Source organism: Cryptomeria japonica, chromosome 11 (genome assembly GCF_030272615.1).
Source record: "Cryptomeria japonica chromosome 11, Sugi_1.0, whole genome shotgun sequence".
NCBI classification, from domain to species: Eukaryota; Viridiplantae; Streptophyta; class Pinopsida; order Cupressales; family Cupressaceae; genus Cryptomeria; species Cryptomeria japonica.
This window is the reverse complement of record NC_081415.1, coordinates 216,433,530-216,460,557: the sequence shown is the minus strand read 5'-3', so window position 1 is coordinate 216,460,557 and position 27,028 is coordinate 216,433,530. Positions and strand designations below refer to the sequence as shown.

General features: G+C 39.6%; 1 protein-coding gene across 5 annotated transcripts in view; it reads left to right on the top strand.

Moving 5' to 3' along the window:
- Nucleotides 1–1,577: 1,577 nt before the first annotated feature.
- LOC131068778 (probable LRR receptor-like serine/threonine-protein kinase At1g56130) overlaps nt 1,578–27,028 on the top strand; it is a 55,002-nt gene continuing 29,551 nt past the window's right edge. Inside the window, exons 1-7 of one of the 5 annotated variants that reach the window (XM_058004050.2) lie at nt 1,578–1,689; nt 1,965–2,067; nt 2,154–2,319; nt 4,033–4,104; nt 4,365–4,436; nt 4,605–4,676; nt 19,305–19,376. In XM_058004050.2, the coding sequence (XP_057860033.2) occupies nt 1,636–1,689; nt 1,965–2,067; nt 2,154–2,319; nt 4,033–4,104; nt 4,365–4,436; nt 4,605–4,676; nt 19,305–19,376 (611 nt within the window). In that variant the 5' untranslated portion in view covers nt 1,578–1,635. The other 4 variants (XM_058004053.2, XM_058004055.2, XM_058004054.2 and 1 more) reach the window with 4 other exon arrangements.

The window sequence follows — 27,028 nt, the reverse complement described above, 5'->3', positions numbered from 1 at the left end:
TTAAATGAAAAATAGAAATTTTTTAATCTTTTTCCAAAACAATGACTTTTTAATTTAAATTTTCAAATTGAAAAGAATTCATCCTTTTTCAAAAATGAAAATCAATTTAACATTAAATAAACATAAAGGTAAAATAACTTTATTTTTTTTAAAACAATTGGAAAAATATAATATAACATTTCATTAATATACCAACAATTCATTTTTTAACTAATCAAATTAAATAATCGATTAATCTATTAAACATAAAAATACACTTACTCTTTTATTTCTAAATTAATTTAATAAACACAATATTTATTAATTATTAATATCCATACGGTACTAATAATGAATTATTCATTAAAAATCATAAGCAATAATAATTTAAATTCAAAGACGCCTAACACACAACCCAACAAAGGAATACAGAAACACGACCTGCATACCAACAAAGGGTAGATTGACTGACAACTGACAATGCTCAGTGACGAACAAAGCTAAGGATGAAACTTAGGGCCTTAAAACTATCTCCTCCACTTCCATCGGATTATTTAGGTACGCTTAGACCTGTGGAACCAGGTGAAGTCAGTACCTTGTACTTGTAATTTTCACATCACCAAACCACACACACACACACACATATTCAAACATGGTAGACACACTGACGAAGGATAATCGTGATGTTCCTTGTTTCACGGAAGTGAGTGAAGGAAGATCATCTCCTCGCACCCCATACACTTTCACACATACATGATAACATATACATAACATATTTCACGCATAAAGTAAATGTGTTAGTCCATGGTCAGTAATCCAATAAAATTACATCTAACCATCAATAAGGAAATACTGCATAAACAACATACACTGAAACTCAAATCAAAGCACAACACAACATAGCATAATATTTGAGTAAAACATCACTATATAATGTATCCACTAATATCCACTGAAAAAGTCAACCATAGTCAAAATAAGTATCTAAAAAGTCTGATTGAACGAGGGGTACTACAATTATTTCATTCCCATTTGTAAATTAAAAGTTTTAGAGCAAGAAACAATTCTTCTATAAATTCCTAGACATTCCTCTAACAAGATCTTTAACTTCCAACTTATTGACAAAACAATTTCCGACATCTTTGTCAACACATTCCACCTTTTAAAATCAATCTAAACATTAAATTAATTTTATTTGTTTTCCATAAATTTTAGTCACATTTATCATTAATCTTCACTCTAACTTTTATCAACAATATTTGCCTTCCAAAATTGAATCAAATATAATATTTAAACAATTAAATTTCTATAAAATCAATTCTACACTTATTACTAATCTTAATTCTAAACCTTCGACATTCTTCATTGTTTTTAAAATAATTTACCCCAACATATTTAAGTAAAGAATTATTTTCCATTAACGGAAGCAAATGAACTTTAAAATACTGAAGTCTAACCAATCATTCCGACCCATACCTACCACCTATCCACACATATTAAATAGTTATTGGAAATAAAATAATAATAAATTATAAAAGATAGATTAAAATATAAAAAAGTAATGGAATCTTATCACAGTAAGTTATATACATTTGTAATGCAGTTCTCCAAAAGAACCGCCAGCCAGAGTTGACCTACTCCAATATTATGTGAAAGATGCCATGGCGGCGAGTGGATATTGTGCAGGATTCTCCCGACTACAACAACTTGGTACGGCCCCAGACACATAATAAAATTAAAATAATGTACTTTGAAAAGTCTCTGAAAGGCATAGAGATCGAGTTTATCTCTTTTGACTCTTTCAAGTTTTGTCCTAAATGGAACAGCCATGCTTACACTGAATTCAATTTCATCTCAATAGTCTGCATTAAATTTCTCTTCATGAATTCTGTCTATATAATTCAAGTATTGAGGAGTTTATACAAGCTCTGATATCTTGAGAAGCGCAAAAACACAACATTAATTTTGTCTCCACCATGTCAAAGATTGAAGTCTCGGCTTCATCATTTTGGGTTCTATGTATTGTTTACGGTATTGGATATTTGCTACAGGCGGCTCAAGTAGTAGCAGTCACAGATCCTATTGAAGGCAAGTTCATTTTATACATAATTTTGTTTTGTTTAGTAGCATGTTGTTTATTGACTATTCCATGTTGTGTTGTTTGAATTTAACAGTTGCTGCAATAAGATCAATTTCTGAGAAGTGGAGTATTGAATCATCTGCAAATTGGAACCTCACAGATCCATGCTCTGGCGTAGCCAATTCTACTACAGATATTCAAACTCTAAATCCTGGCATCAAGTGTGACTGCTCAGGAGCCCTATGCCATGTTACACAAATGTAATGCCTGGAATAACCTTTTCACTCAATGAATTGTATTGTTTATAAGACGACTTGTTATTTTCCATGGACCAACAAAAACTTGAAATTAGGAGCTTCTATTAGTAAGATGAGGTTGTACTGGATCCTTTGCAGTCCCAAGTGTGGAACGAAGCAAATGTTTTCTCAACTCTTCAAGCAACATAGATCATATTTACCTAATATTTTATTTGGGAAATCTTTGTTGAGGTTGTAAAACGAAAAAGGCAAAGATGGGTTTTTAGGTGGCACTCTGGATATGTTGACTACTTGTCTGAGATTTCTTTTGTGGAATTTAAATAAAAAATTTCATTTATCTCATATACTATTCCACTTTTGTATTTATAATTTTAACTTTCTGATTAGGCCTGGTTATATTCTTGAAGTTAATAGCTTACTAGTTTCTAAACAGTTCATCCAATAAAACTTTGATAAACTTGAACATCCAATAAAACTTTGATAAACTTGAACTTGGCAAACCCAAATACAATGTGACAGGAGGCTTAGGTCTCATCCTGAAAGTTACACAACGACCTCACCACATGGTTACAACTTAAAGGTGGTTAGAGTATTTGAAGTCGTTAAGTTCTTGAGAGAACTGCTGATGCAGAGCCCTGTCCTGTCTCCAATATTATACTTAACAAACTGATGCAGCCAACATATGAAAACTGAATAAATTAGCCGTTTTTCTTTTGACTATTATCTGCATTTATTCCATCGAAGTGTGGCTTTCTCATGATTTAACTAAAGATCGAAAGCAACATAGTCAGTTCTGTTGTTAAAAGGTGGCTGAATGAGTTTGTTAAATTAAGACTGGAGAGCTTTGGGGTTTTTAAAAAGAGTTAGAATAGTTCAATCTATCTGGGAATAACTGGTTTTCATCTCAATATGGATCTCTAAGGAGAACCGATATATCAATTTTATTTCTTTTCATACACAGTTGTCTCCAAATTTTTTTTTCCCCTGTGGAAGCTTAGAATCTTTGTGACTATTTATTTAGCTTGGAGACAGGGCTGTGTGAAAGAGCCTTTGGGTATAATAAGGGCCATATTTCAGTGTCAGTCTGTCAGATAAATAGAGTTAGTTTTAGTTGGTGTTTGAGGTGTTTATTGCACTTTCATAACAAATTTTTTAAAAAGTTGACTAAATCTTGCTACATTGGCATTGTAAAGAACTAATACCCATGTCTGTATATAGATGTCGATGGTCAGCAATTAGAATTTGTTTTGTATTTAACAAGAGTTAAGTTAATCTTCTACTGGCTGATGCATTGGAGTAAGATGATTTAAATATGTTCCCGCACTATAAACGATGGTAAGTTACCTCAATTTTCCTAGATTGAATCCTGAGACATATTAAGAATTGGTGAAATATCTGCTCCGGTTGTTAAACATCCTTTTACATCAGCTCAGCTGTGTTGAATTTGTTTCAATCGTGAAAATTCCTCAAATTTAAGTCCAGCTTTGTTGTATTACTTTAACTTGATTTTTTTTTAAATCTATGTTCAGATTTGTTGATTCTACTTACACTAAAAAAATTTCATCAACATCATGCAGTTAAATCATAAAGATTTGTGGTTTGTTAGTAATTATTTACCCTATTTTTTCTAGAGTGAGATTGAGAACTCTCTACAACGTTGTATTGAAATTTGAACTGTGTTCAATACTAAGCCTTCAAGGACCTTTCTTCTTTCAGGAAGGTTTATTCATTGGACAAAACAGGAGAGCTTCCTGAAGAACTGGTTAATCTGACTTACCTCTTCGATTTGTAAGTTTAAAGCTTCTTTATTAGTAAGTTTATCTTCTACTTGGTTGGATAATAAAAATGATATTCTCTATGTGAAAATATTAACTTACTGAAGAACAGATTAAATTTTCCTATCAGAAAAAAACGTTATATAAATTGATTATATTATCTTAGAAAGAATACCTCGTTCTTTTGATGCCACTTCAAAGAGTAATACTTTGATAAACTTTTGTTATTCACTTTATTACCTTGTGAAATGGGTCTCCAAATTTTATTGGTAGGAACTTGAACCAGAACTATTTTAGCGGCCGCATTCCTGCTTTCTTGGGGAACCTTACCAAGATGCAATACTTGTGAGGCTCTTGCTCTTCCTCTAATCAAAATCATGTTGATTAGTTAAATTTCTTTGATTCATTCATGTCATATTGGTTAGTACATTCAAATTTATTTACCAACAGAACTTTGAATTGCATCTCAACGATCTCTGGCACCATGCAATCTTAAAAACATTCATTTATCAGGGCCCTTGGCATTAATAATTTTTCTGGTCCTGTACCAAAGGAGCTTGGAAATCTTCGGAACCTGATAGTATTGTAAGCAATCTCTCTCTCTCTCTCTCTCTCTCTCTCTTTATATATATATATATGTTTGTATGTATGTATGTATGTATGTATGTGGCATATTTACTTGAGTAACCTTAGTAATGCAAATATCTTCAACTTAACTTTGCAACAAACTCTTCAAACAACATTCATTTAGTGAACAAAAACAAATGATGTTTGAAATATTGTTTTGCTTAGTCCCTTCACTGCCTAGAAACCATTTATTAACCGTTCAAAGCTAACAAATCTTCTTTCTAATCCCCGCCACCTCTATTTTGCACACTTCATTCTTGCAGCCAATCACTATTTAATCTTGGAAGAGAAATATTGCCTGTTACTTTTCCAACAGAAATATAAAATAAAGAACCAGTGGCTTACTCAGAAGGAATTGACAAAATTGGAACTAACATAAGCCAACAAAAGATTCAAAAAACAAATCTTAATCTTTAAGATAGAGAACAGGTGAACAAGCAGCGAGCACCAATGACCATGAAATAATTTATTCATCTAATTCAGAAGTTACATCAGCACCTTTGCCACTAGCAAGAAATTTCTCAAAATATTCACCAAGGTTTGATTCTGTCACAGGGATCATGTTAATCTTTGTCCTTGATCCTGGTACTTGGAAAACTTTTGGAAGCACCAAGGCTTATGCTGTCTGACATAGCCCTTATGCAATAACAATAGAATATATTGGCATTGTTGAAATAAACGCAGAACAAACAACCTTTGAAAACATAAAGTCAACAAGCCAAAGAAAAAAATTGTTGCAATATTTAGAGTTCTCATGGGCTATAAACCTAGCAATGCTACTATTAAAAACTCAAATCAACGAATAACCTGCAACTCCTCTAAAGTCCCAAGAGAAGAATGGCTTCTCATTCATAGGACAACCATGTGATTGATATTGCCCCTTTGGCAACTATCAAAATATCACTATGAAAATATATTACACAATTGGAATAATATCACATTGATTTACTTTAATTTTACATAAGCATTTTACATAAAGTAACCACACCAACCAACTAATATGTAACTTCTTGCACACAACTAACATTACTTATTAACTAAAAAATATCTAAACAGCAATTGATCCACTATCTCAAAATGGGCGACACTGGACCTCTGAGAAACCAGGGCTGGACCCCCCGCGGTCTTCGACCTCTGAGAAACCAGGGTACTTCCCACGGAATAGGACCTCTGAGAAATCAGGGTTGGTCCACTCGTGGACTCATTCCCCTCCAGCAGCACCAAAGATCGGGGTATCGAAATCGACCGTGGTCTTAGAGCCTGGCCAACCACTGTCATAGGTTTCCTCGGCAAAATGCCACTGAGGAGTACCAAAACCTAGACTCTTGGGCAAAAAAGGTTGCGACAGGATCAAACTGTATTCCTATTGCAACCCATCAGAAGAGATTTATTTCATCTAAACAATCTCTGTATTCCAAGATGCAGCCTAGGCGACAAAGACAACAAAACTACCCTCCTTCAACAATAGGATGGCCTTTCAAGGTTTGGAGCACATTAGGTCCGACTAACAGAGGTTTGCGAGTCAAGGACTCTAGAAAGGCCTTCCCCTCAGGGCCCGACCAACAGGGGTCTGTAAGCAAGGAACATAAATGGCTCAGGAAATCAATGGGAAGCAAACTCTTTGTGCTCCCTTCGAAATCTCTAAACCCTTCATTTGTCCGCTTCAAGGAGAATGCTTTCTTTGCGAAATGGTGTGGCACTGGTGGGACAAGCAAAGATATCGTGGATTGGTGGAAATCATCCTTTCCAGACCTTATAGCAGTAAGACAAATGCATAATGATTTCTTGTTCATAGAATGTGTGGATGTGGCACTAAAGAAAACAATCACAAAGGGTAGTCCCTTGTTTTGTCAAGGCTCCACATTCCATTTCCTGGATTGGAAACCAGGGTTCAATCCAGCACAGCACAAATTCCAGAAAACTCCTATCTAGTTATCCCTAGTAGGCCTTCCTTCTGAATTTTGGTGTCCGGAATCACTCCTGAAGATAGGGGATGCTCTTGGTTCTCTGGTAGGAATTGAAGCAGACTTTTTTGAAGGTCAGAAAGGGGATACAACAAACATTTATGTCGAGGTTGACCTGTCCAAAGGCTTCTACAGTGAGCTTGAGATCATCTCGGAGCTGGGCAAATGGAAGCAAAAAGTGATTAGATTGGGTAAAGTAGTTCCTGGCAAATGCTTATTGAGAAACCAAATAGTCAATAGTAGCTCTTTGGCAACGTCTATTGGAGTCATCAATATCCCTCTTCAGCACTCAGAACAATTTGCGAGCTCAACTCCTCAAAAGAGAACCTTGGAGCGGGATGCTGCCCTGGAATCAGAAGCCGTGATACCGGTTCAAGCCCTTTCAAAGCCAATGCGCCAATCTTTCGGTAATGTCTCTTCTTCTCCCCGGGCTTTATCTGCGGCTCCAGATCCCCTTGTTCTTCTTTCCCCCTCCTCTTGCTCGAGTTTGAGTAACAAACTTGTAGGCTTGGCTTCCCCGCCCCCTAGCCATGCTCCTTTGGCCTCCTTTCCCTCCCCGGGTCCTTGCCCTCATCTCATTTTATCCCCGATTGCCAAACCTCATTCTCAAAAGGCAGTTAGGAGTCTATTCGGGCAAAAAAAAACTCCAGCTTTGAGCAGAGGAGCTTTTAACATCTTTTCCCAACTTCCATCCAAAGCCTCTAGAAAGAAAAGCAGCCTCAGGCCTAAGAAGTTAAGGGGAAATTCTCGCACAGCCAAATTCACAAAATCCAATAATATTCACCTTGCGAAAATTTTGCAAGAGGAGGAGGTTATTGAAGAGGACCTTAAAGCAAACTTCAAGGACAATGAGGATACCTCCCTTCCAGAGGGAGAAACTTCCCCCTTCTCGGACTGCCTTTTCCATAAGCCCCTTCTCAACCTATCTTTGGAAATATCCTTCCCTTCCTTGATATCCCCGCTGTTTGAATCAAGCGACCTGGATTTGCCTTTGGATCGGGATGCTCAGAATCTTCTGCAGAATGCCATGATAGGAGAGGAGGATCAGGATGCAATATTGGATACCCCCTTGGCAGTGCTTTACTCACAGATCAAGGAGAAAAGAAAGCTAGGGATTCATCAGAAACCTGGAGGGCTTGGAGAAGCCGGATTTTGGCTCATCCCCACCCAAGAAGGGTCGAAAGTCTTTCATAGAGGTCAGAACCCAGGATGGAATGGCGGAAAATCAATCCAAACTATTGGATCTTTGGAAAGTAGGGAAGGGAAATCCCCTTCCTGAACAACAATGAAAATCTTATCTTGGAATGTTAGGGGACTCAATGCCCCTAACAAACAGAGGGTGATCAAAAGACAGATTCTTTTGGTCAGTGTAGATATAATCCTCCTACAAGAAACTAAACTGGAAGAGAAGTTAGCAGTGGCGTTTGGGAATGGGAGAAGCTCCTCGTTTCAAGCTTCTTTGGATACTACAGTAGCATCAGAAGTTTCCTCAAGAGGACTAATTATAATTTGGAAGCCTTCTCATATTAAAGCTGAAGGTATCGCATCTAATAAGGACTGGATGCTTGTTAAAATCACTCTCCTGCAATCGAACATTTCTTTCTTCATAATCAATGTATATGGTCCAATAGCCCCTTCCAAAAAGAGACAGACATGGTCTTCTCTAGATGGAATTTTGACCACCTTATCTGAAGAACAAGTCTTCATTGGGGGCGATTTTAATGCTATCAGGAGCGCGTCAGATAAGAGGGGGGTATCACTCGCTTAGGGAGTGCTCAACAGGATTTTAACAGTTGGATTGATAGGAATGGCCTCTTCGAAATAGACTCAGGAGACACCTTTACATGGACTAACAGGAGAAAAGGCTTTAGCAATATTGTAGAAAAAATAGATATATTCTTCTGGCAAGGGGATCTTACTCTTTTTCCGTTCACTCCTCTCTGCAATGTTCTCTCTTGCTTAGGCTGGGACCATTATCCCATCCTGCTCTCTTTACAAGGCACTCAGGGGTCAACCAGGACCCCTTTCAGATTTGAAAATATGTGGATGAAAGAGCCAAGTTTTCTTTTAATGATAGAGAAATGGTGGAAGGAAGAATCCTTTGAGGGCTCAAAACTTTTCTGTTTCATTGCAAAGCTAAAACTAGTCAAACAGAAATTGCTTCAATGGAACTCCCAGCACTTCAAAAACATCTTCTCATCAAAAAGACTCATAGAAGAACAATTAGCAGCCCTAAATGACAGGATCATCAAGGCGGGCATGGATCAAGAATCTTTTCAGCAGGAAAGATCCCTCCTACTGGAGTACGAGGATATCCTCTCCAAAGAAGAAATCTTTTGGAAGCAAAAATCAAGAGAGAATTGGCTAAGAATGGGGGACAAAAACACTAAGTTTTTTCACAATGTAACAAAAGTCAGAAGAAGCAAAAATTGGATATCTAAACTACAAGTCAGAAACAACCAAACTTCAGAGGACCTGGAGGTTATAAAAGAAGAGATTATCTCCTACTACTCCAATCTCCTGAATAACACTGAAGGATCCCATCTTCAAGATCAAAATAAGCTGCTGTCCGGGATCCCCAGGATTATATCAGTGGAGCAGAACCAAATCCTAAATGGGAAAATAAAAATGGAAGAAGTTCTCCAAGCTCTAAACCAGCTTCCCTCTGGTAAGGCACCAGGGCCGGATGGCTTCCCTGCAAATTTCTATAAGAAATGCTGGCATATCTTAGGGTAGGAACTCTCAGAAGCCTTAGAGTGCTCAAGAAGGGCAGGGAAAATTCTTAAGGAGGTAAACAATTATTTTATAGCACTCATTCCAAAGAAGGAGAAAGCATAAAACCTTGGAGATTACAGGCCTATTTCTCTATGCAACACAGTTTATAAAATTCTCTCAAAAATCATGACTAACAGAATGAAGCCTCTCATAAACAACATCATCTTAGAAGAATAGACAGGGTTTGTACCGGGCCGATCAATTCTTGATGGAGTGATAGTAGCGCAAGAAGCAATTCATACCCTCCAAAGCACAAATAGGCCAGGTATGATAATAAAGCTAGATATTACAAAAGCATATGATAGTGTAGATTGGCATTTCCTTTGTAAAATCATGCAAGCCTTTGGATTTGATAAGCAATGGATAAATTGGATATTTGAGTGCATCTCAACGCCCAAATTTTCAATACTGATTAATGGGAAGCCAACGGGTTTTTTCTCTTCCTCAAGGGGTATTAGGCAAGGGGACCCCCTTTCTCCCTTTTTGTACATAATAATGGGGGAGGCTCTGGGAAGAGCCATCAAAGCTAGTCATGTCAATCAAAAGATAGAGGGAATCAAAATAACCAAAGACTTTGTAGCCACCCATCAGCAGTTCGCAGATGATAATCTCTTATTGGGGTCAGCAAATGTTAAGGAAGCCAATCACCTAAACCAGATTCTAGATCTGTATGGTAGGGCTTCAGGCCAGTTAAGAAACAAGGACAAAACTAAAGTTTTCTTCTTCACAACATCAATCTCACTTCAGACCAGAATTCTTAGAATTTTAAATTGCAAAGAAGGAAGCCTTCCATGCACCTATTTGGGCATCCCAATAGACAGAGGTGTAAGGAACTCCAAACTCTGGGATCCACTAAAAATCAAAGTTGAAAGAAGTGCAAATGCTTGGAAGGGCAAATGGTTGTCTTGGGCGGGAAGATTAGTCATGATTCAAGCAGTGATCTCGGCCTTACCAACTTATCTTTTATCTATTTTATCCTTAACATCTAGTGCCAATTCCTACATCATCAAAAAGATGAGAGATTTTTTTTGGCAAAACACTGAAGAGAAGTAGAAGATTGCGCTAATTGCCTAGGACAAAATTATTAAGCCCAAACCAATGGGTGGCTTAGGCATCAAGGATTTTAAATTACAAAATATAGCCTTGGGGGCGAAACTAGTATGGAAATTCATCAAAAACCCAAATGCCTCTTGGGTCAGAATGCTAGCAACAAAGTACCTCCCAGACTAGAATCATCTTAACATCCTCAGAATAGGGACATTCCCTAAAGGATCAAGGATATGGAACTTCATCACCTCTTGTAGAAACCTGGGAAGACTCTTGGGGCGGTTATCCACCATTGGCAAACATTATTCATATCCCTGCCATAGAAATTTGGTTCAAATAGAATTGGGGAGTCAGAGCTAGAGACTATCTGGAAATGGTAGATGCATCGAACTCACATAGTTGGAAGTGGAAATCAATGGAGGGCTTGCCGATTCCAAGGAAGGACCTTGGAAAACTTTTAGGACACTTACAAGCAAGAAATATCAGCCCAAGAAGAGGGGAATATTCTCTCATTTGGGAGCCTTCTAAAACAGGACAGTATAACTCAAAGGATGGATACATAGTTCTGGTCAGCCCTGCAGAGCACAACAACCTCAATATCCCTTTGAAGATGTTTTGGAGCTCCAAAATCATACCGAAAGCGGGCATCTTTGCATGGTTGGCAACTCAAAAAAAAATTCTAATAGTAGACAAGTTCACAAGAATGGGTTATGAAGGACCTTCAAGATGTATACTTTGCAAAGCCCAATCGGAGTCAGTGGATCATCTCCTCCTGAATTGACCCTTTGCCTCCAAATGTTGGAGATGGCTCTGTGCAAAATTGGAACTAATCTTAGCCTTGCCGAATGAAATTAAGTCTCTATTTCGGAGCTGGCCCCTGTATATAAAGGAGAGCTTGTTGAGCCAAATTATGGAAATTGCTCCATCATGCTTAATTTGGGAAATATGGAAAGAAAGGAATCGCAGGCTATTTGAAGGCAAAGCTAGAAATCAGGTATCAATCCTAAATTCAATAGAATTGGCAATAGTGGATTCAATCAATAGCAGAACAGCCTTTGCTCTGAATCAGTCTAAAGTTTTCTCTTCATGGGATAAGAAAATTAGTCAAAATTGGCAAGGAATCATTATCCCCTCACTTTCCTGCCATAAAACCAATAAAAGGAAAGATGCAATCTGGTCTCCCCCGAAGCCAGATTGGGTGAAACTGAATTTTGATGGGGCTTCCAAAGGCAACCCTGGCCCCTCCGAAATCGGCTATGTTATCAGAGATCAAATAGGAGCAATCATTGGGAAAATGGCAAAACCAATCCCTCCAGACACCAACAACATAGCAGAGTTTACCACTCTACTATTAGGCTTGCAAGACTGCATCAACCATGGCATCAAAAATGTTTCAGTGGAAGGAGATTCAGAGATAGCAATTAATGCTATAAGGAAGAAGATAACCCCCAATTGGAGGCTTCAAGCTCTATTGGAAAGAATACTAGAAAACCTGGACATGCTTGAACACTTCGAGGCAAAACATATTTACAGAGAAGCAAATGAAGAGGTGGATGCCTTATCAAAAATTGCAGCTCAAGGCACCTTTGTTCACCGGTGGTCTCAGGGCTTTTAGCCAGCTAATAATTTAGATTGAGCAAGGCATTAAGACTTGATCAGAAAATGTTTGAGATGTTGCTTGCCAGCGGACTGGCGGATTGCAAAAATAAAATTTTAAATATTCTTTACCCGCCCTCCTTTTGGCGGTTAATCCCAACGGTCACTTTCTTTTTCAAATAAATCATTCAGCCAACATGGGGTCGCAAGGTGGGTCCGGCTTAGCCTAGGACAAATCGGCAACATAAAACCAGGACCCACTCAGCTCCAGCTGGTGAGCGCGGCCGTCTAGTCCTTTTCATGAGTTGTCTGCAGGTTAATCTTTCCCTCCGCACTTGAGTAGATTTGGTCTGATTTGGGCATTTAATTTCCGCCACCTTCGAGCGAGCTTTTATTGCTCTCTAATTCCCATTATTGCTTGTTGAATTGTGCACTTGCCTTCCTGCAGAAGCGTCCCTTTTCTCTCTTGACATTCTTTGGCTTCCTCCTTAGTTCTTCTTCTTGCATGTCCTTGGTCTCGGATACCATGTCTTCCGAGCCCTCGTTTGGCTTCATTATGAGTGTTTATCCCAGGCTTGAATCTTGCTTCGGTGCAGACACCCCCATTTCTCTTAGGGCTTCTACTCGTCAGGTTTCTTTCAGGAAGATTACGGAATTGAGACTCAAACGTCTCCTTACCAATTCGGATCCTCCAATTCTTCTAGCCGTCAAATTGATTCTGGGTAGCGCTCATTTGAGTAGAGATGAATACCCAAGAGATAACACCAGCATCTCTTCCAGATTCGTGGCGTCTTTGCTGGACCAGAAGCTACCCAAGAAAATGGTCTGGAATCTTACCAGGGAACTCTTCCCAGTGGAAATTCTTCAAGAACTCCAAGAAGTTTTGAACAAGGCCCTTCATGACTCTGGTGCACCCAGACCAAGCGACCGAATCCTCTTTAATGCCCACAGAGCACTTATCAACTATTACCCATTCTTACTGGACCTGAAGGGCAAAGAATTGAATAGGCATAGAGTGTTCGCTAGTGCAGGGCTGAGCTATCTCAAATGGCGTTTTTTAGGTGAAGACCCAGAGGCTCAAGGGAAAGAGGAGATTCTGTTCCAATTTGCAAGGTTGAATGGATTCCTGCTTTTGATTGCTGCGAATGCTGAGCCAAAACCTGATCAGAGTTGCAGAGGCGGCCCGAGCAGTGGTCGTGGGAGCAAGGGTCGTGGCCGGGGCTCTTCAGCAAGCAGAGGCTAAGGCCATCCAAGGAAGCAGCTTCAACAACCTGACATTCCCTCCTCAAGCTAGGCTTTCTGTGGATATCTCATTTTGATTACTGGTTATGCAATTATATATGTATATTTTTATTAGATATCAATTTTGCGTTCAAAAACTCTGTTCCTAGGTTGTTGAAAATCGGACATAACTGTTTATAGTCTGTTTGCTTCTTCTGGACTTTTAAACCTTCGATGGTTTAGAAAAATGGCTAAACCATAAGTTTAAAGGTTTACAGATTTTGGAGGGACCTCTGTGCTCTCTAAGTGTAGGGGCTTTCTTTTTTGATTGTCTTGGAATTCAGTGACAAACCTATGTATTTAAAACTAATTAATACAAATCTGGCTCTGCCTTTACCGATCAAAAAAAACATTACTTATAAACTTACTAATAAATGTTTACTAGCATAAAGGATTCACTGACTTTTATTTATTCACCAACACTCCTAACATTATTTACTAACCTATACTATCTATGATATAATATTTCCAATAGCACCCCTCTCGCAAAATAGGGGTTTCTAAATACTACACAAGCAACATCAAGAGGGACAATATTTACCAGAAATTCATCAATAAAAGCTATTAATTCCAGACTTAATGTTGTATTGTTTGGTGATATAAATCTCCATACCCTGCTCCACCCATCTCAAAGAATTTGGTGTAGTGATCATATGCCCCTAATCCAAGCTTCTCTACCAACTCTTGTGAAATCAAATTTGCTGAATAACTTCATTCAAGGAATGCATCGATTTTGGCCATTTTTACTTGGATTTTAATATGAATTATCTTGATCAATTCATCCTTGCATTGAGTGCTGCTACTTAAACATACCTCCTCTTTTAACTGAAGCGCAAGACACATCCCTTTCCAACTTTAATACTCTTTCTTCTATGTCTGGGGTATGTTTCCTTCTTAAGTCATTTCTCCTGTGATTTGACAGTTCTACCTCCTTAGGGAAAATATTCACCTCTTGCCTGGCCAACATGGTCAGTGATATCAAATGCAACCTATAACACCACAATCTAAATGCAATGCCCCACTTTGAAATATAATTTAATAATAAATATTAATAATAAAACTAAAATACAAAAGAATAAAAATAAATATTAAATAAAAATATAAAAAATTTAATTCAAATTTGATTAAAGTTAATGAATGGTCAGAAGGCATGAAATGATAAGTTGTGACTCCCCTAAATATGGATATAAAAGGAAGAAAAGTAATACAGATGCAAAAGCATATGGATTTCAAAGAATCGATGTTGTTCAATTAATCAAGAAAACAAAGCTCCTTTAAACAGAGTTACAAAGATGATGTTTCTAAAAGAAAAAATCGTTAACTAGAGGCGAAATTAGAAACAACTTAAATGACCATTAATAACACAAAGAGAAAGATATTATTCTAATACCCTCCCTTAATGGTCATTGTTCTAACTACCAAGAGAAATAACAGAGAAGGTTGCCCCCTTCTTCTCAGAACACGCTGCAACAGAAGACAAGAGCCTGCCACTAACTCTGCCACTTGAGATGAGTCTGCCACCAACCCTCCTAGAAACTGCAGAACTTCTGGAGATACCCAAAACAACACCAACCGTCCAACCTGATGTTGGAGAACTGTCCCTCCTTGTAACCAGAGACACACCAAGAACAACTGTCATGATTTTGAGGAAAAAATCGGCAAACCCTCCAAACTATTGCAGATGAGCAAGATGCCCGAAAATAGACTGCAAACAAGAGACTAGTGCAGATGTTCGCACAACAACTCCAGGTGCGACTAAAAACAAACTACAACAAAGTACAATTTTTGAGGAAAAAATCATAAACCCACAGATAATTTTTTTAGGACAAAATTATTAAAACCCACATATTTTTTCAAGGGAAAAAAATATTAAAACCCATCAGAATTTTTTTTTTAAAGGTAAAAAAATATTAAAAAATGAAACAAACATCGATGCCCATAAGCCATCTTCACGCTTTTCGAGGCACGAAAAACAAGGTACTAAGAAGATGCTAAGTGCACAAAACCTTACTGCCTTCCAACATCAAGTTGGTCAATGACGCCATCTTGCACGTTTCCCAATGCATGGAAAACGAAAAAATTGAGAAGAGGCACTGGCACGGAATTCAAAAAATTTGAATCCCAATGCAAAAACAGAGGCAGATGCAGGTACAAACTTCAAAAAATGAAGTACGACGAGCACGAATTTCAAGAAAAAAAATTCCGGCTGACCTAGAAAAATCCAAAGACAACCCAAAAATCCTTGCGAAAAACCCAGAAAGAATCTGCTATTAGAATCTGGATCCGCTGGCTCGAAAATTGAGGCACAAAAATCGAAGCACCCAGAAAATTCTGACGACGACCCAGTTGAGATCTCGAAAAACCCACTATGAATCCGTGCTCAGAAGTTTTTTTTGACTGAATCTAGAGGGTCAAAACCCTAGCCGAAAATGCAGATTTTCGTCCAAAAATGGCAGAAAAAATAAATCTGCAGGTAGGAAAGTCGCGTGGTTGCGCGAAATGCAGGAGAGACGGGTCGTGGGAGAGGGCAGAAAATAGAGAGAAAACCCTAGTAGCAATTTCGAATAAACAAATAAATTTTTCAAAAAAACTGTTAAAAATTCATGACAAATTTTTAATTGAAAAATTATTTCGAAAATAACCAAGGCTCTGATACCATAATACAGATGCAAAAGCATATGGATTTCAAAGAATCGATGTTGTTCAATTAATCAAGAAAACAAAACTCCTTTAAATAGAGTACAAAGATGATGTTTCTAAAAGAAACAATCGTTAACTAGAGGCGAAATTAGAAACAACTTAAATGACCATTAATAACACAAAGAGAAAGATATTATTCTAATAGAAAGAACTCATCTGAAGGGGGGATAATTTGGGAATGAGAAGTGTAGATCTGGTTGTGAAAGGTTGTGTCCCTTTCAAAGGGCAGAAATAATGAAGAGTTACACTCTTTCAAAGGGTGCTATTGGTGAAAGGGTGCGTCTCTTGCCAAAGGGAATACATGATGAAGAGGTGTGACCTCTCTCTCACATTGAGAGATAGAAAGGAAAGGAATCAAAAACATCCAGTGACATCACAATCGATTAGATCAGATCTGAACTGTTATTAAGTTACAGGCAGTAACATCCTTGTGCTTGGTGGTATGCATAGGGATGTGCTTATTATGTATGCTTAATATATGAATTTTGATAATGTTCTTATGCAGAATTTAATAGTAATATTAATATAGACTGCAATATGTATGATAGTCATACTTAATTTCATATGCATTCATAGTATATGAAAGACTATTATATTAATGGGCTAGACTTTAATTCATTTGCTAATGTCTATGAGAGGATAGGTTGGTGTGTGTAGGGAAAGGCAAGTAAACCCATCGCAAGTGATGGTGAGCCCAAGATGGGTAGGGACGTAGTCTTGGGCCTTGAGGGAGCCTCTTTGTAGTTGGTGTCAGCGCCCTATTACAGTAAATCCCCATCCCTCATTAGGATTAGGAAAGAAGATAAGATAGGACTTGATGCAATGAATGTTAAATGTGTTATGAATACTAATTCGTGTAATAGTTTAAGAAATATGAATTGAAGCATAATAATGTATAGTAATGCGTGTTAATTCATTGGGAAACATGCAGCCTCCTAGTAGGGGACATTACGATTGGTATCAAAGCTTTGATCCTGCCATCCTGCAGGGTAAACATGAATCAATGAATCATTCTAGTCAATAAAGAAGGAATCTAATAATGTATTTTTTTGTATGCTTCGTGTTTGGTTCATGCCTGGTATGTTTCCAGCATGTTTATTCCATGTGTGTTTCCAAAGCCATTTCATATTGGGAATCATCATTGCTTGAGGACAAGCAAATATTGAGTGGGGCAGACTGTAATGTCCCCACTTTGAAATATATTTTAATAATAATAGATAATAATAATAAAATTAAAATACAAAAGAATAAAAATAAAAATAAAATAAAAATATAAAAAATATAATTAAATATAACAAAAATTTGATTAAAGTTAATGAATGGTCAAAAGGCATGAAATGATAAGTTGTGACTGCCCCAAATATGAGGTATAAAAGGGAGAAGAGAACTCATCTCAAGTGGGGGATAATTTGGGAATGAGAAGTGCAGATCTGATTAAAATAAGTGCAGATCCGATTGTGAAAGGTTGTGTCCCTTTAAAAGGGCAGAATAATGAAGAGTTGCATTATTTCAAAGGGTGATAATGGTGAAAGGGTGTGTCTCTTGCCAAAGGGCATACATGATGAAGAGGTAAAGGAATCAAAAGCATCCAGTGACATCACCATTGATCAGATCAGATTAGAACTGTTATTAAGTTACAGGCAGTAACATCCTTGTTTTTGGTGGTATGCATGGGGATGTGCTTAATATGTATGCTTAATATATGAATTCTGATGATGTTCTTATGCAGAAGCTAATAGTAATATTAATATAGACTGTAATATGTATGACAGTCATACTTAATTTCATATACATTCATAGTACATGAAAGACTATTTTATTAATGGGCTAGACTTCAATTCATTTTCTAATGCCTATGAGAGGATAGGTTGGTGTGTGTAGGGAAAGGCGAGTGTTAATTCATTGGGAAACAGGCAGCCTCCTAGTAGGGGACATTACACTGAACTCCACTAACTACATTCAAAACTTTGATACCAATATCATTTGTGATTAGACTGGTTAAACCAATGTTTAAATCATAAAACTAAAACTAATCTTATACTTGAATTGTGTGATTCAGCACAGGTTTTAGCAATATGTCCACAGACACCAATTCATGGAGTGACCATGTTGCATGAATTACATGAAATGTTGAGAAATATACATGTAAACATGGAAAATAAACACATAGAACATACCGACAATAGTAAACATCAAATATTTAGCCTGGATAGACCTATTATAGGAAAATACTGACAAGTGGGTGTCTCTAATGAGTCCAATCCATTAACACTAGTGATTGCAGGTTTATAAACTCATAAGGCTATAGTAGACAACAATCAACCCATTTTCCTTAGTCTGGAACTCACGGCTTTAGTTCTATACTACCATATTTCCACTATGCTCTGCAATACTGAACTCAAACTTCAGATTATTGTTCAATTCCTCTTCAAAACTCTCTTTTATGCAAAGCATACTAAAAGATTTATACATATACCTCCGAACAATATACGATCCTAACAGACAACTTGCAAATTGGTCTATTTTCCAATGTGGACTATTGTTTTAGTTTATGTCTTATTCAGCACAATTTGGGCCCTGAACAAATCCATCGCTAGTTTTCTGGTGGCAATATCAGTTCTGCACAAACCCATTCTTGTGTTGTGTTTCTGTGACAGGCTCAATCATTTCTGAATCCATCATGTGTTTAGTACCATGGGTTCAGTTCAGCACAAACCAATGAACCATGTCTAAGACCTATTTTTTCAAATAAAAATTCAAATCAGAATTTGTAGAAAACTTTGTTGGGCTTCTCTACTACTACCTAGATATCCTGCACCTGTTTCAACACTTATAGATACCATTACATTTTTTCCTGTCTAATATAAGTTTAATTGATCAAATTACACAAGGACGATTCTCTAAGGGTCACAAAAGCTTCTTAGAGTTCCTACGGCAATACGGATGCAACAATGGTGAAGTCAATTGCATCACAACTGGATCCAATTTGAATTATTTGTTCCAGCTGATTTTTCTTTATGTGAATTGCATATATTATTTCCCTGTTCTTTTTGGAAGAAATGTCATAAAAGTGCAGTCCGTTAAAGTCGAATAATCTTTTTCAATCTATGCATGCTTATCCTTTTCATGTCATTCACAAGCAATTAGTTTTACAATTGTTCAGAGTAGTATTCAAATGGAAAAGACCCCAAATATTTCTTATGATTGTTTTTTCCCAATTCAGGAGCTTTTCATCAAACAGTCTTAATGGAACATTGCCGTTAGAGCTTGGTAACCTGACTAAATTGGAACAACTGTAAGTTTGATTTATTGTGCCTCGACATTGGTACTTTTGAAATATAACAATGAACAAACTCAGGCTTCATAAAATTTGTGCATGCAGGGTTATTCTCTTGATATTTTGTTCTTTTTATTTTTGTGTTTGGTTTCATTTGCATGTATTAAAATTATATTATTTTCTAGTATACAAGAATGCATCAAATTGTAGCCGTCATTTGAAAAGGAATTCTATTGCTTTATTTAGTCAAGTGTTGAAGAATTGCACTTTTTTTTAATTTTCTACAAATGTTCAACTTCACAATATGGTTTTGAAAATAAATATCATTCTTGATATTCTTCTGAACCTGAATATTTGAGAAAAGAACAAGGGGGAACACAGTTCAAATCAAGTCATAAATCATAGGAGGAATAACTTTAAGACATTCAGCATATATGAAGCAAACTGTTGTCCCAATTTTTGGATTTTCAAAAATTTGACAACCCCTAGGAATTTTTACTCAAAATGTGTCAATTTTGTCTCTAAAGGCACATTTTAGGTGGTTAAAACTTGTATTGGTTAGTGTCTAATCATGTGTGGGTGAATTTGCCATCATTGCCCAAGTTTTGGTTGGTTTTGGCCTTTATTTTCCTAGCTATTTGTGTAGTTTCGGGTTTCAGGTCAGTCACTGCAAGTAGGAACCTTTTGCTGTCATTGCAAATTAAGTCACTGCAAGTAGGAACTTTTTGACCTCAATGCAAGTAGTAAGAATTTTTGGATGACATTACAAGTAAATGCACGTACTTGTAATCGGGCCTTTGAGACCCGATTACAAGTTAGTTCATTGTTTTAATTGTCAAGTTACTTGCAAAATCAAGTCTCTAGAGGATCATTACAAGTTGCACTATAACTTGCAATCGGGTCTTTAAGACATGACTGCAACTAAAGTCCTTTTATTTGAGCGTTCTTGTCAAAGTCAAGTGGGGGTTTTATGTCCAACATTGCAAGTAAATCAACTTTACTTGTAATCGGGGTTTTGAAACCCGATTACAAGTTCGCTTTATAAAAGAAAAGAGACACACTTGGTCACTTGCAATCAGGTTCTAGAAAACCGACTGCAAGTATGTAGGGGTTATTTTCTTTGCAAAATAAAATCACTTGTAATTGGGTCTTTAGAACCCGTTGCAAGCCCTTCATGCTTCACCATTGGCAATGTATATTTTACTTGCAATTGGGTCTTTGAAATCCGACTGCAAGTGTGCAAGTACTACCCTTCCACTTGTAATTGGTCCACAAAACCCCAATGCAAAGTGTCTTAGCCAAGTCACCTATCTTTTTGAGTGATGAATGCAAGTGTCTATTTATCTTGCTAAGCCTCTTTTATGTGTAATCAGATTTTAAGGTCCTTGCTGCAAGTTTATATGCAAACTCACTTGCATTCGGGTCTCCAAGACCCGATTGCAAGTGAAAGTTTCAGCATCTCTTCCCCATTTTGCACATCCCAAACATTCAAGACTTGCTATCTTGCTATCAAATCTCCAAGACCCAATTACAAGTGCAAGTGTAAAATTTTTTCCCTACATTTGCATTGGTCATTTCCACCTTTTCAAGCTCGCTGCTTTTCACTCACATTTCACCTTCCAAGACCCGAAATTGGTTCAAAATGCACTCAAAAACACTTGAAAATGAGTCTCTAGGATCCAATTACAAGTGCAAACTTTTATTTTCCCATTACACATGAAGTTGCATGTTCGTTCTCCACAATTGCAAGTCAATGCTCTTGTTTTTCCACACATGTAATGCAGTCCTCAAAACCCGAAATTCACTTGTGAGCCCATTTTTGCATCAATATATCTCTTCCCTTGTTAGTCTTGTTTGCACACACGATCTATCAAACCAACAAATCAAGGCATGGGCATTGTTTTATAACAATTTCATCTTGAATAAGGTGTTATAGGTTCTTCATCAGTGAACAAAGGAAGAATAGATACAATAGTAATTCAAGGGGCAGCCCAAGGGTCAATAATCCTAGTGAATGTTAGTGGCAATATTGTACGAGAATAAAACTAGTTAATTAAGTTGTATTTGTCCTTGTTAGTTCGGTAACCGAGGGATGGTAGTTACGGGTGTGACGGTTGCCCCTCGCACCCCCTCAGTACCTTTATATACCTTGGAAGGTAACTTGTAAAGACACACATGATTATGAATGGAATAGCATCTCTTATGTTTTATCTAATATCTATGGCATTATTATTCTGCATTGAGTGTTCTATCTGTATGTTCTAAACTGTTCACCCAGAGGGTAAACATCTGGCGTCGTTGCCAAAATTTATCCGGAGCACGGGAGTATACTACATGGCACACGGATAATGGGACAACCATTGGCCGAAGGGACGAGCAGTAACCCGGACGAAGAACCTGAAGAACTATTCGACGGAGAACTAGTACTCACGAAGGATTTCTCCTGCATCCTCCAGGTGGCGATTGAAACACACGTACGAAGGGAAGCCACCACCGAGGATGTTCCAGAGGACGCTGTGTGGAGTGCGCTTGGTGTAAGCCCGACGGTAAATCGGTTGATGAGCAATTTTGCCCAACCTTCTGGCACAGACATTTTTGGCTCTCCAAAGCCGTAGGGAAGAGACCTATCGGGAGAACCGATGCCAGCAAATCCTACGGGAGTTTCACGAGCGCCAAGAGGGGCGCAATGACACCGACCGAGGGATGAATAATTCGTGAATGTGTACGGGCGAAGGAGAATAAAACAAGAACACCCCACTGTAGTTACATACATTGTATACCAGGGATGAATTAATAAAGTGTTCTTTTCAATATGATGCCTTGTTCTATTGCATAAAGAGAATTTAGAATTAATCCCCAATGTGCTAAATAAGGAAAAAAATAAGAAGGAATACATTGGGGACTCTGAAGCCGCCCAACGAGCATTAATTCTCGAACAACAAGTAGAACGAAGAAGATTTAAGAGGATTGTCGAGGAAGGAAGCGGCGGAAATGGCAACAATGCCTCTGGCGAGGGCCAGGTTTCCACACTAATAGCAACCACTAGGAAACGGTTGGGGGACCTTTCCCTAACATTGGAGGAGATCGGTGACGGGAGTACGGTAGAGATGTACACACCATACAGAGGTGCTAAGACCAAGAGGGAAGACGAGACAGAGACCGAGGATAGAGAGGCCGATGAAGGTCACGGTAGTAAAAGCAATCTATTCGGGGTAGGCTCATCAAACCCTAGTAGTCAGAGCAACTTGGTGGGACCCAACGGACCAAATCTCGGCGGAGTACCTTCGGGAGGACAAGTGCTTGGAGGAGGAGTTCCTGGAGGGTTAAATTTGAGTTCCGGAGGGCAGACCGGGCCGCCGCTAAGAAACGTAATGGCAAATTGGCAAAAATTACCGAAGTTCACCGGAGATGGGAAAGAAGACCCTGTACGACACTGTCGTACATGTGAGACAATCTGGTCAGCCAATGGCGTGGTCGACACGGCTGAATGGGTGGTGCAATTTCCCGCCACCCTATGAGGAGTAGCAATCGATTGGTACTCGGATGCTGACAAAACCCAACTGACAACTTGGGATGCATTGCACAAAGCCTTCGAAAAGGAGTTTCGACGACTCAGAGATGATAATGAAACTGTAGCAGAGATCCTGAGCACCAAGCAAGGGAAAAGTGAGACCATCCGCGCATATAGCCGACGCCTCAAGGAATTGTTGGGGAGAATGGATAATCAGCCCGGAGATGGGTTAAAGAAAAGGTGGTTTGTGGAGGGCCAAAAATTGTCACTCAGAAGAAAAATGAAAATTGTACCCCCCACATCCTATGACGATGCCTATAATCGGGCAATGGACCTGGAGAGTGAAGGGAAGACATCGAGAAAAAAGAAAGACAGATCCTCTGAAGAGGAGGACTCCTTCGACGGAAGTAGCAGCGATGAGGGGTCGAGTAAAAAGGTGCAAGCCCTTCGAAAAAATATGCACCGCATGATGAAGGAATTCAAGAGCATGAAGGGAAGCACCAGCAAAAATGAGGAAGTATGGTGCACAAAATGTAAGGAGGAAGGTCACACAAAAGGCTCTTTTCCAAAAAAGGCCTTTTGCGATATTTGCCAAGTGTTGGGACATTCTACCAAAGAAAGTCCTTACAACATGAAGACACGCGGGAACCAAGTGCTCTTCACCCAAGAGCAGCCGTCAGCGACAGCAGGCACATCGCAGCCCCAAGCCAACACCACGGCATCATCTGGCGGTTACAGAGGTAACCGAAGGGGAGGAAGAGGCAACAATAATAATAGCAATAATCGGAGTCGAATGCAGTATGGTGCCAAGGGATGGCCGATGATTCAGTGTCTGGCATGCAACCAGTGGGGACACTTTGTGCGGGACTGCCAGAAAGAGGAGGCATCGCAACACTTGTGTAGATGGTGTGGTCCTGGAGACCACGATGAGACAAATTGCCTCAAGCCAGGGGTTAACCTCCCCTCAACATTGAGAAGACTGGTGAGAAAGAAGTACTGGCAATCACCCACGCTCAGACCAAAAAGGCTACTTATCCTAACCCCCATACGGAGAAGGAGAGACTACGGGAGGCAAAAGCCAACATTGAGCGTGAGATGATGACTGAACGACGGAACAAAGAGGTGGTGAGTACATCATCTCGTACGGAAGCCGAAAATAACATAATTGGGCAAGTACTGCAGATGGAAGTGCCTATAAGGGTAAAGGACCTTCTAGAGACAATGCCACAGTTGAGAACCGCCATTTTTAGTTCCATACAAACCACTGTGCAGGCACCTTCGCGTGCGACACGGGCGGAAGTTCCGGTCAGCCCCTCGGCTGACCCAATGTTGTTGGCCTTAAATAGTGGTCGGCATCCTGCGATAGTAGAGATGGGAATTATCGGGGCTATCCTTAAAGACACCATCGTGGACGGAGGTTTGGGGGTGAATGTACTACCAGAGGATACGTGGAAGAAGCTCGGGAAGCCAACACTATGGCCACCCACGTTCAATTTGGTAGGTGCAGACCAGCACGACATCAAGCCACTCGACACCCTGATGGCCAAGCCGGTGACCATCGGCACACAACCCTTCCTACTAGATTTTGTGGTAATCCCACTCAAGAAGAAGGGGTACGACGCCATCTTAGGGAGAGGGTGGCTGGTTACAGCAAAGGTGAACCACGACTGGAAGAAGAACACCCTTTCCATGGAGAAAGGGGGGCAAAAGTACACCATTGATTTGAGGACCCAGTTTGTCGGCGAGGAACTTGCGTCATCTGACTCGGATTCGGAGGATTCAAATAGATGGGAGTGGGACTCCTATGAAGGTAAAGACGAGAGGGAACCAAATGAGGAAGGAGTGCTTGAACTTGGTGGATGTTCAAAAGATGACACTTCCTCATTGAATGGACTCTTCCACTGGCAAATGGAAGACTATGAAGTGTTTCACCCTGCTTGTCACATGCTACAGATTGAGGACGAGCCAGGTGAGAAGGAGTTTCTGCTAGAATACACTGAGTACAAGGAGGGAGACGCCAAGGTAAATGATGTTTCGGCGTACGGATTTTCAAAGGATAGGCCAATGCGGTATGAAGACCCCACCGTGAAGGAGACAAACTTGGGAGACACTGCCAACCCCCAAAATATCTGGGTAGGCGACGATTGGAGCCCGGTGCTGAAGGTTGCAGCATTCAAAATCTTCCTGGAATACAAGGACGTATTCGCATGGTCCTACAAGGATCTGAAGGGGGTTCCAACAAAAATGTGTGTCCATCGGATACCATTGGTCTCGGGAGCCCAACTGGTACGAAAGAGGCCGTACCGAATGAATAAAAACTATGCTGCCAAGGTGAACGAGGAGATCGAATGGATGCTGGATGTCGGCATCATATTTCGAGTAAATACAAGTGAGTGGGTCTCGCCGATTGTGATTTCACTCAAGGAGGCCAACCAGATCCGCATTTGCGTGAATTTTCGGTGCCTCAACGCAGTCACCATCAAGGACCCGTTTCCCACACCCTTCACAAACAGTATCCTGGAGAAGGTGGCTGGCCATGAAATGTACTCATTTCTCGACGGCTTCTCAAGATACAACCAGATTTCGATAGCTGAGGAGGACAAGTTGAAGACCACCTTTGTGGTGGAAGATGGAGTCTATGCATACAACCGGATGCCATTCGGGTTATGCAATGCTCCCGCAACCTTCCAGAGGATAGTCCTGCACATCTTCGACAAGATGTCGGTGGGAAATTTTAAAGCCTTTTAAGATGACTGGTCGATTTTCAATAGCAAAGACACTCACTTGGTGGCATTGAGAGAGTGCATGGAGAGATGCCGAAGGGCCAGGATTGCCTTAAATCCACGGAAATGCCGATTTATGGTACCACAAGGGAAGTTGCTGGGCCATATCGTTTATAAAGCTGGACTGAAAACTGACCTGGATAAGGTACAGGTAATTGTGGAAATGGAGTTGCCCATTGATGTGACAGGAGTCAAGTCCTTTTTGGGGCACATTGGATATTGCCGGAAGTTCATCAAGAACTTTGCCCAACTTTCATTTCCACTCGACAAACTAACTAGAAAGGGTGAACCATACATATGGGAATCGGCACAAGGGGAAGCATTTGAGGAACTCAAGATGAGACTGGTGGCAGCACCCATTCTGGCCTATCCAAACTGGGACCGAGAATTCCACGTACACGTGGACGCCTCGAACTATGCTATTGGTGCTACGTTGGCTCAAGAAGGGGCACACGGTTGGATCACCCCATCTATTTTGCGAGTAGGTTGATGTCGAAAGCCGAGAAGAACTACAGTACCATCGAGAGGGAGGCCCTTGGAATGGTCTATGCCGTAGAGAAATTTCGACACTACTTGCTGGCGACACCCTTCACCTTCTATGTGGACCATCAGGCCTTGATGTACTTGGTAAACAAACCCATCATCCAAGGTAGGATAAGCAGGTGGCTACTGCTACTTTAGGAGTTCACGTTCACAATAATTGTACGGCCAGGCAGGAGCCATGTCATTGCTGACCAATTGTCTCAGATCAGGTCCGGAGAACCGCCAGAGGGGGCAAATGATGACTTTCCAGATGCCCACCTATTCAAGATCGCAGTACTACCACCATGGTATACTGCCATCGAGGAATATCTCTCCACCTCCGTATTCCCCCAAGGCATGCCACCGGGAGAACGAAGAAAACTTGTGTTGAGAAGCCGCACGTTCCAGCTGATTAATGGTTTATTGTATAAAATGGGGCCCGACGAGGTGTTATGTCAGTGTGTGATGGAGGAAGAGGTGCCAAGCGTCATGAGGGAGGCACATGAGGGGCTCGCGGGAGGCCATATGGGACCGGACACTACGGCAAGAAAAGTGTTGCTAGCAGGCCTTTGGTGGCCCACATTGTATAATGATGCGAGAGAATGGGTAGTAGGTTGTGATACGTGTCAGAGAGCGGGGAGGCCGCTGAAAAGGGATTTCATGCCCCTCAACCCTTCGCATGCTCAAGAACTATTCGAGCGCTGGGGGCTGGATTTTATTGGGCCACTCAAGGCGAGCCGTGCTAGAAGGTGTCGCTACATTGTGGTAGCCACGAAATATTTAACCAAGTGGGTTGAAGCGTGGGCCCTACCTGACAACTCGGTCGTAAGTACAACAAGATTCATCTATGAGCA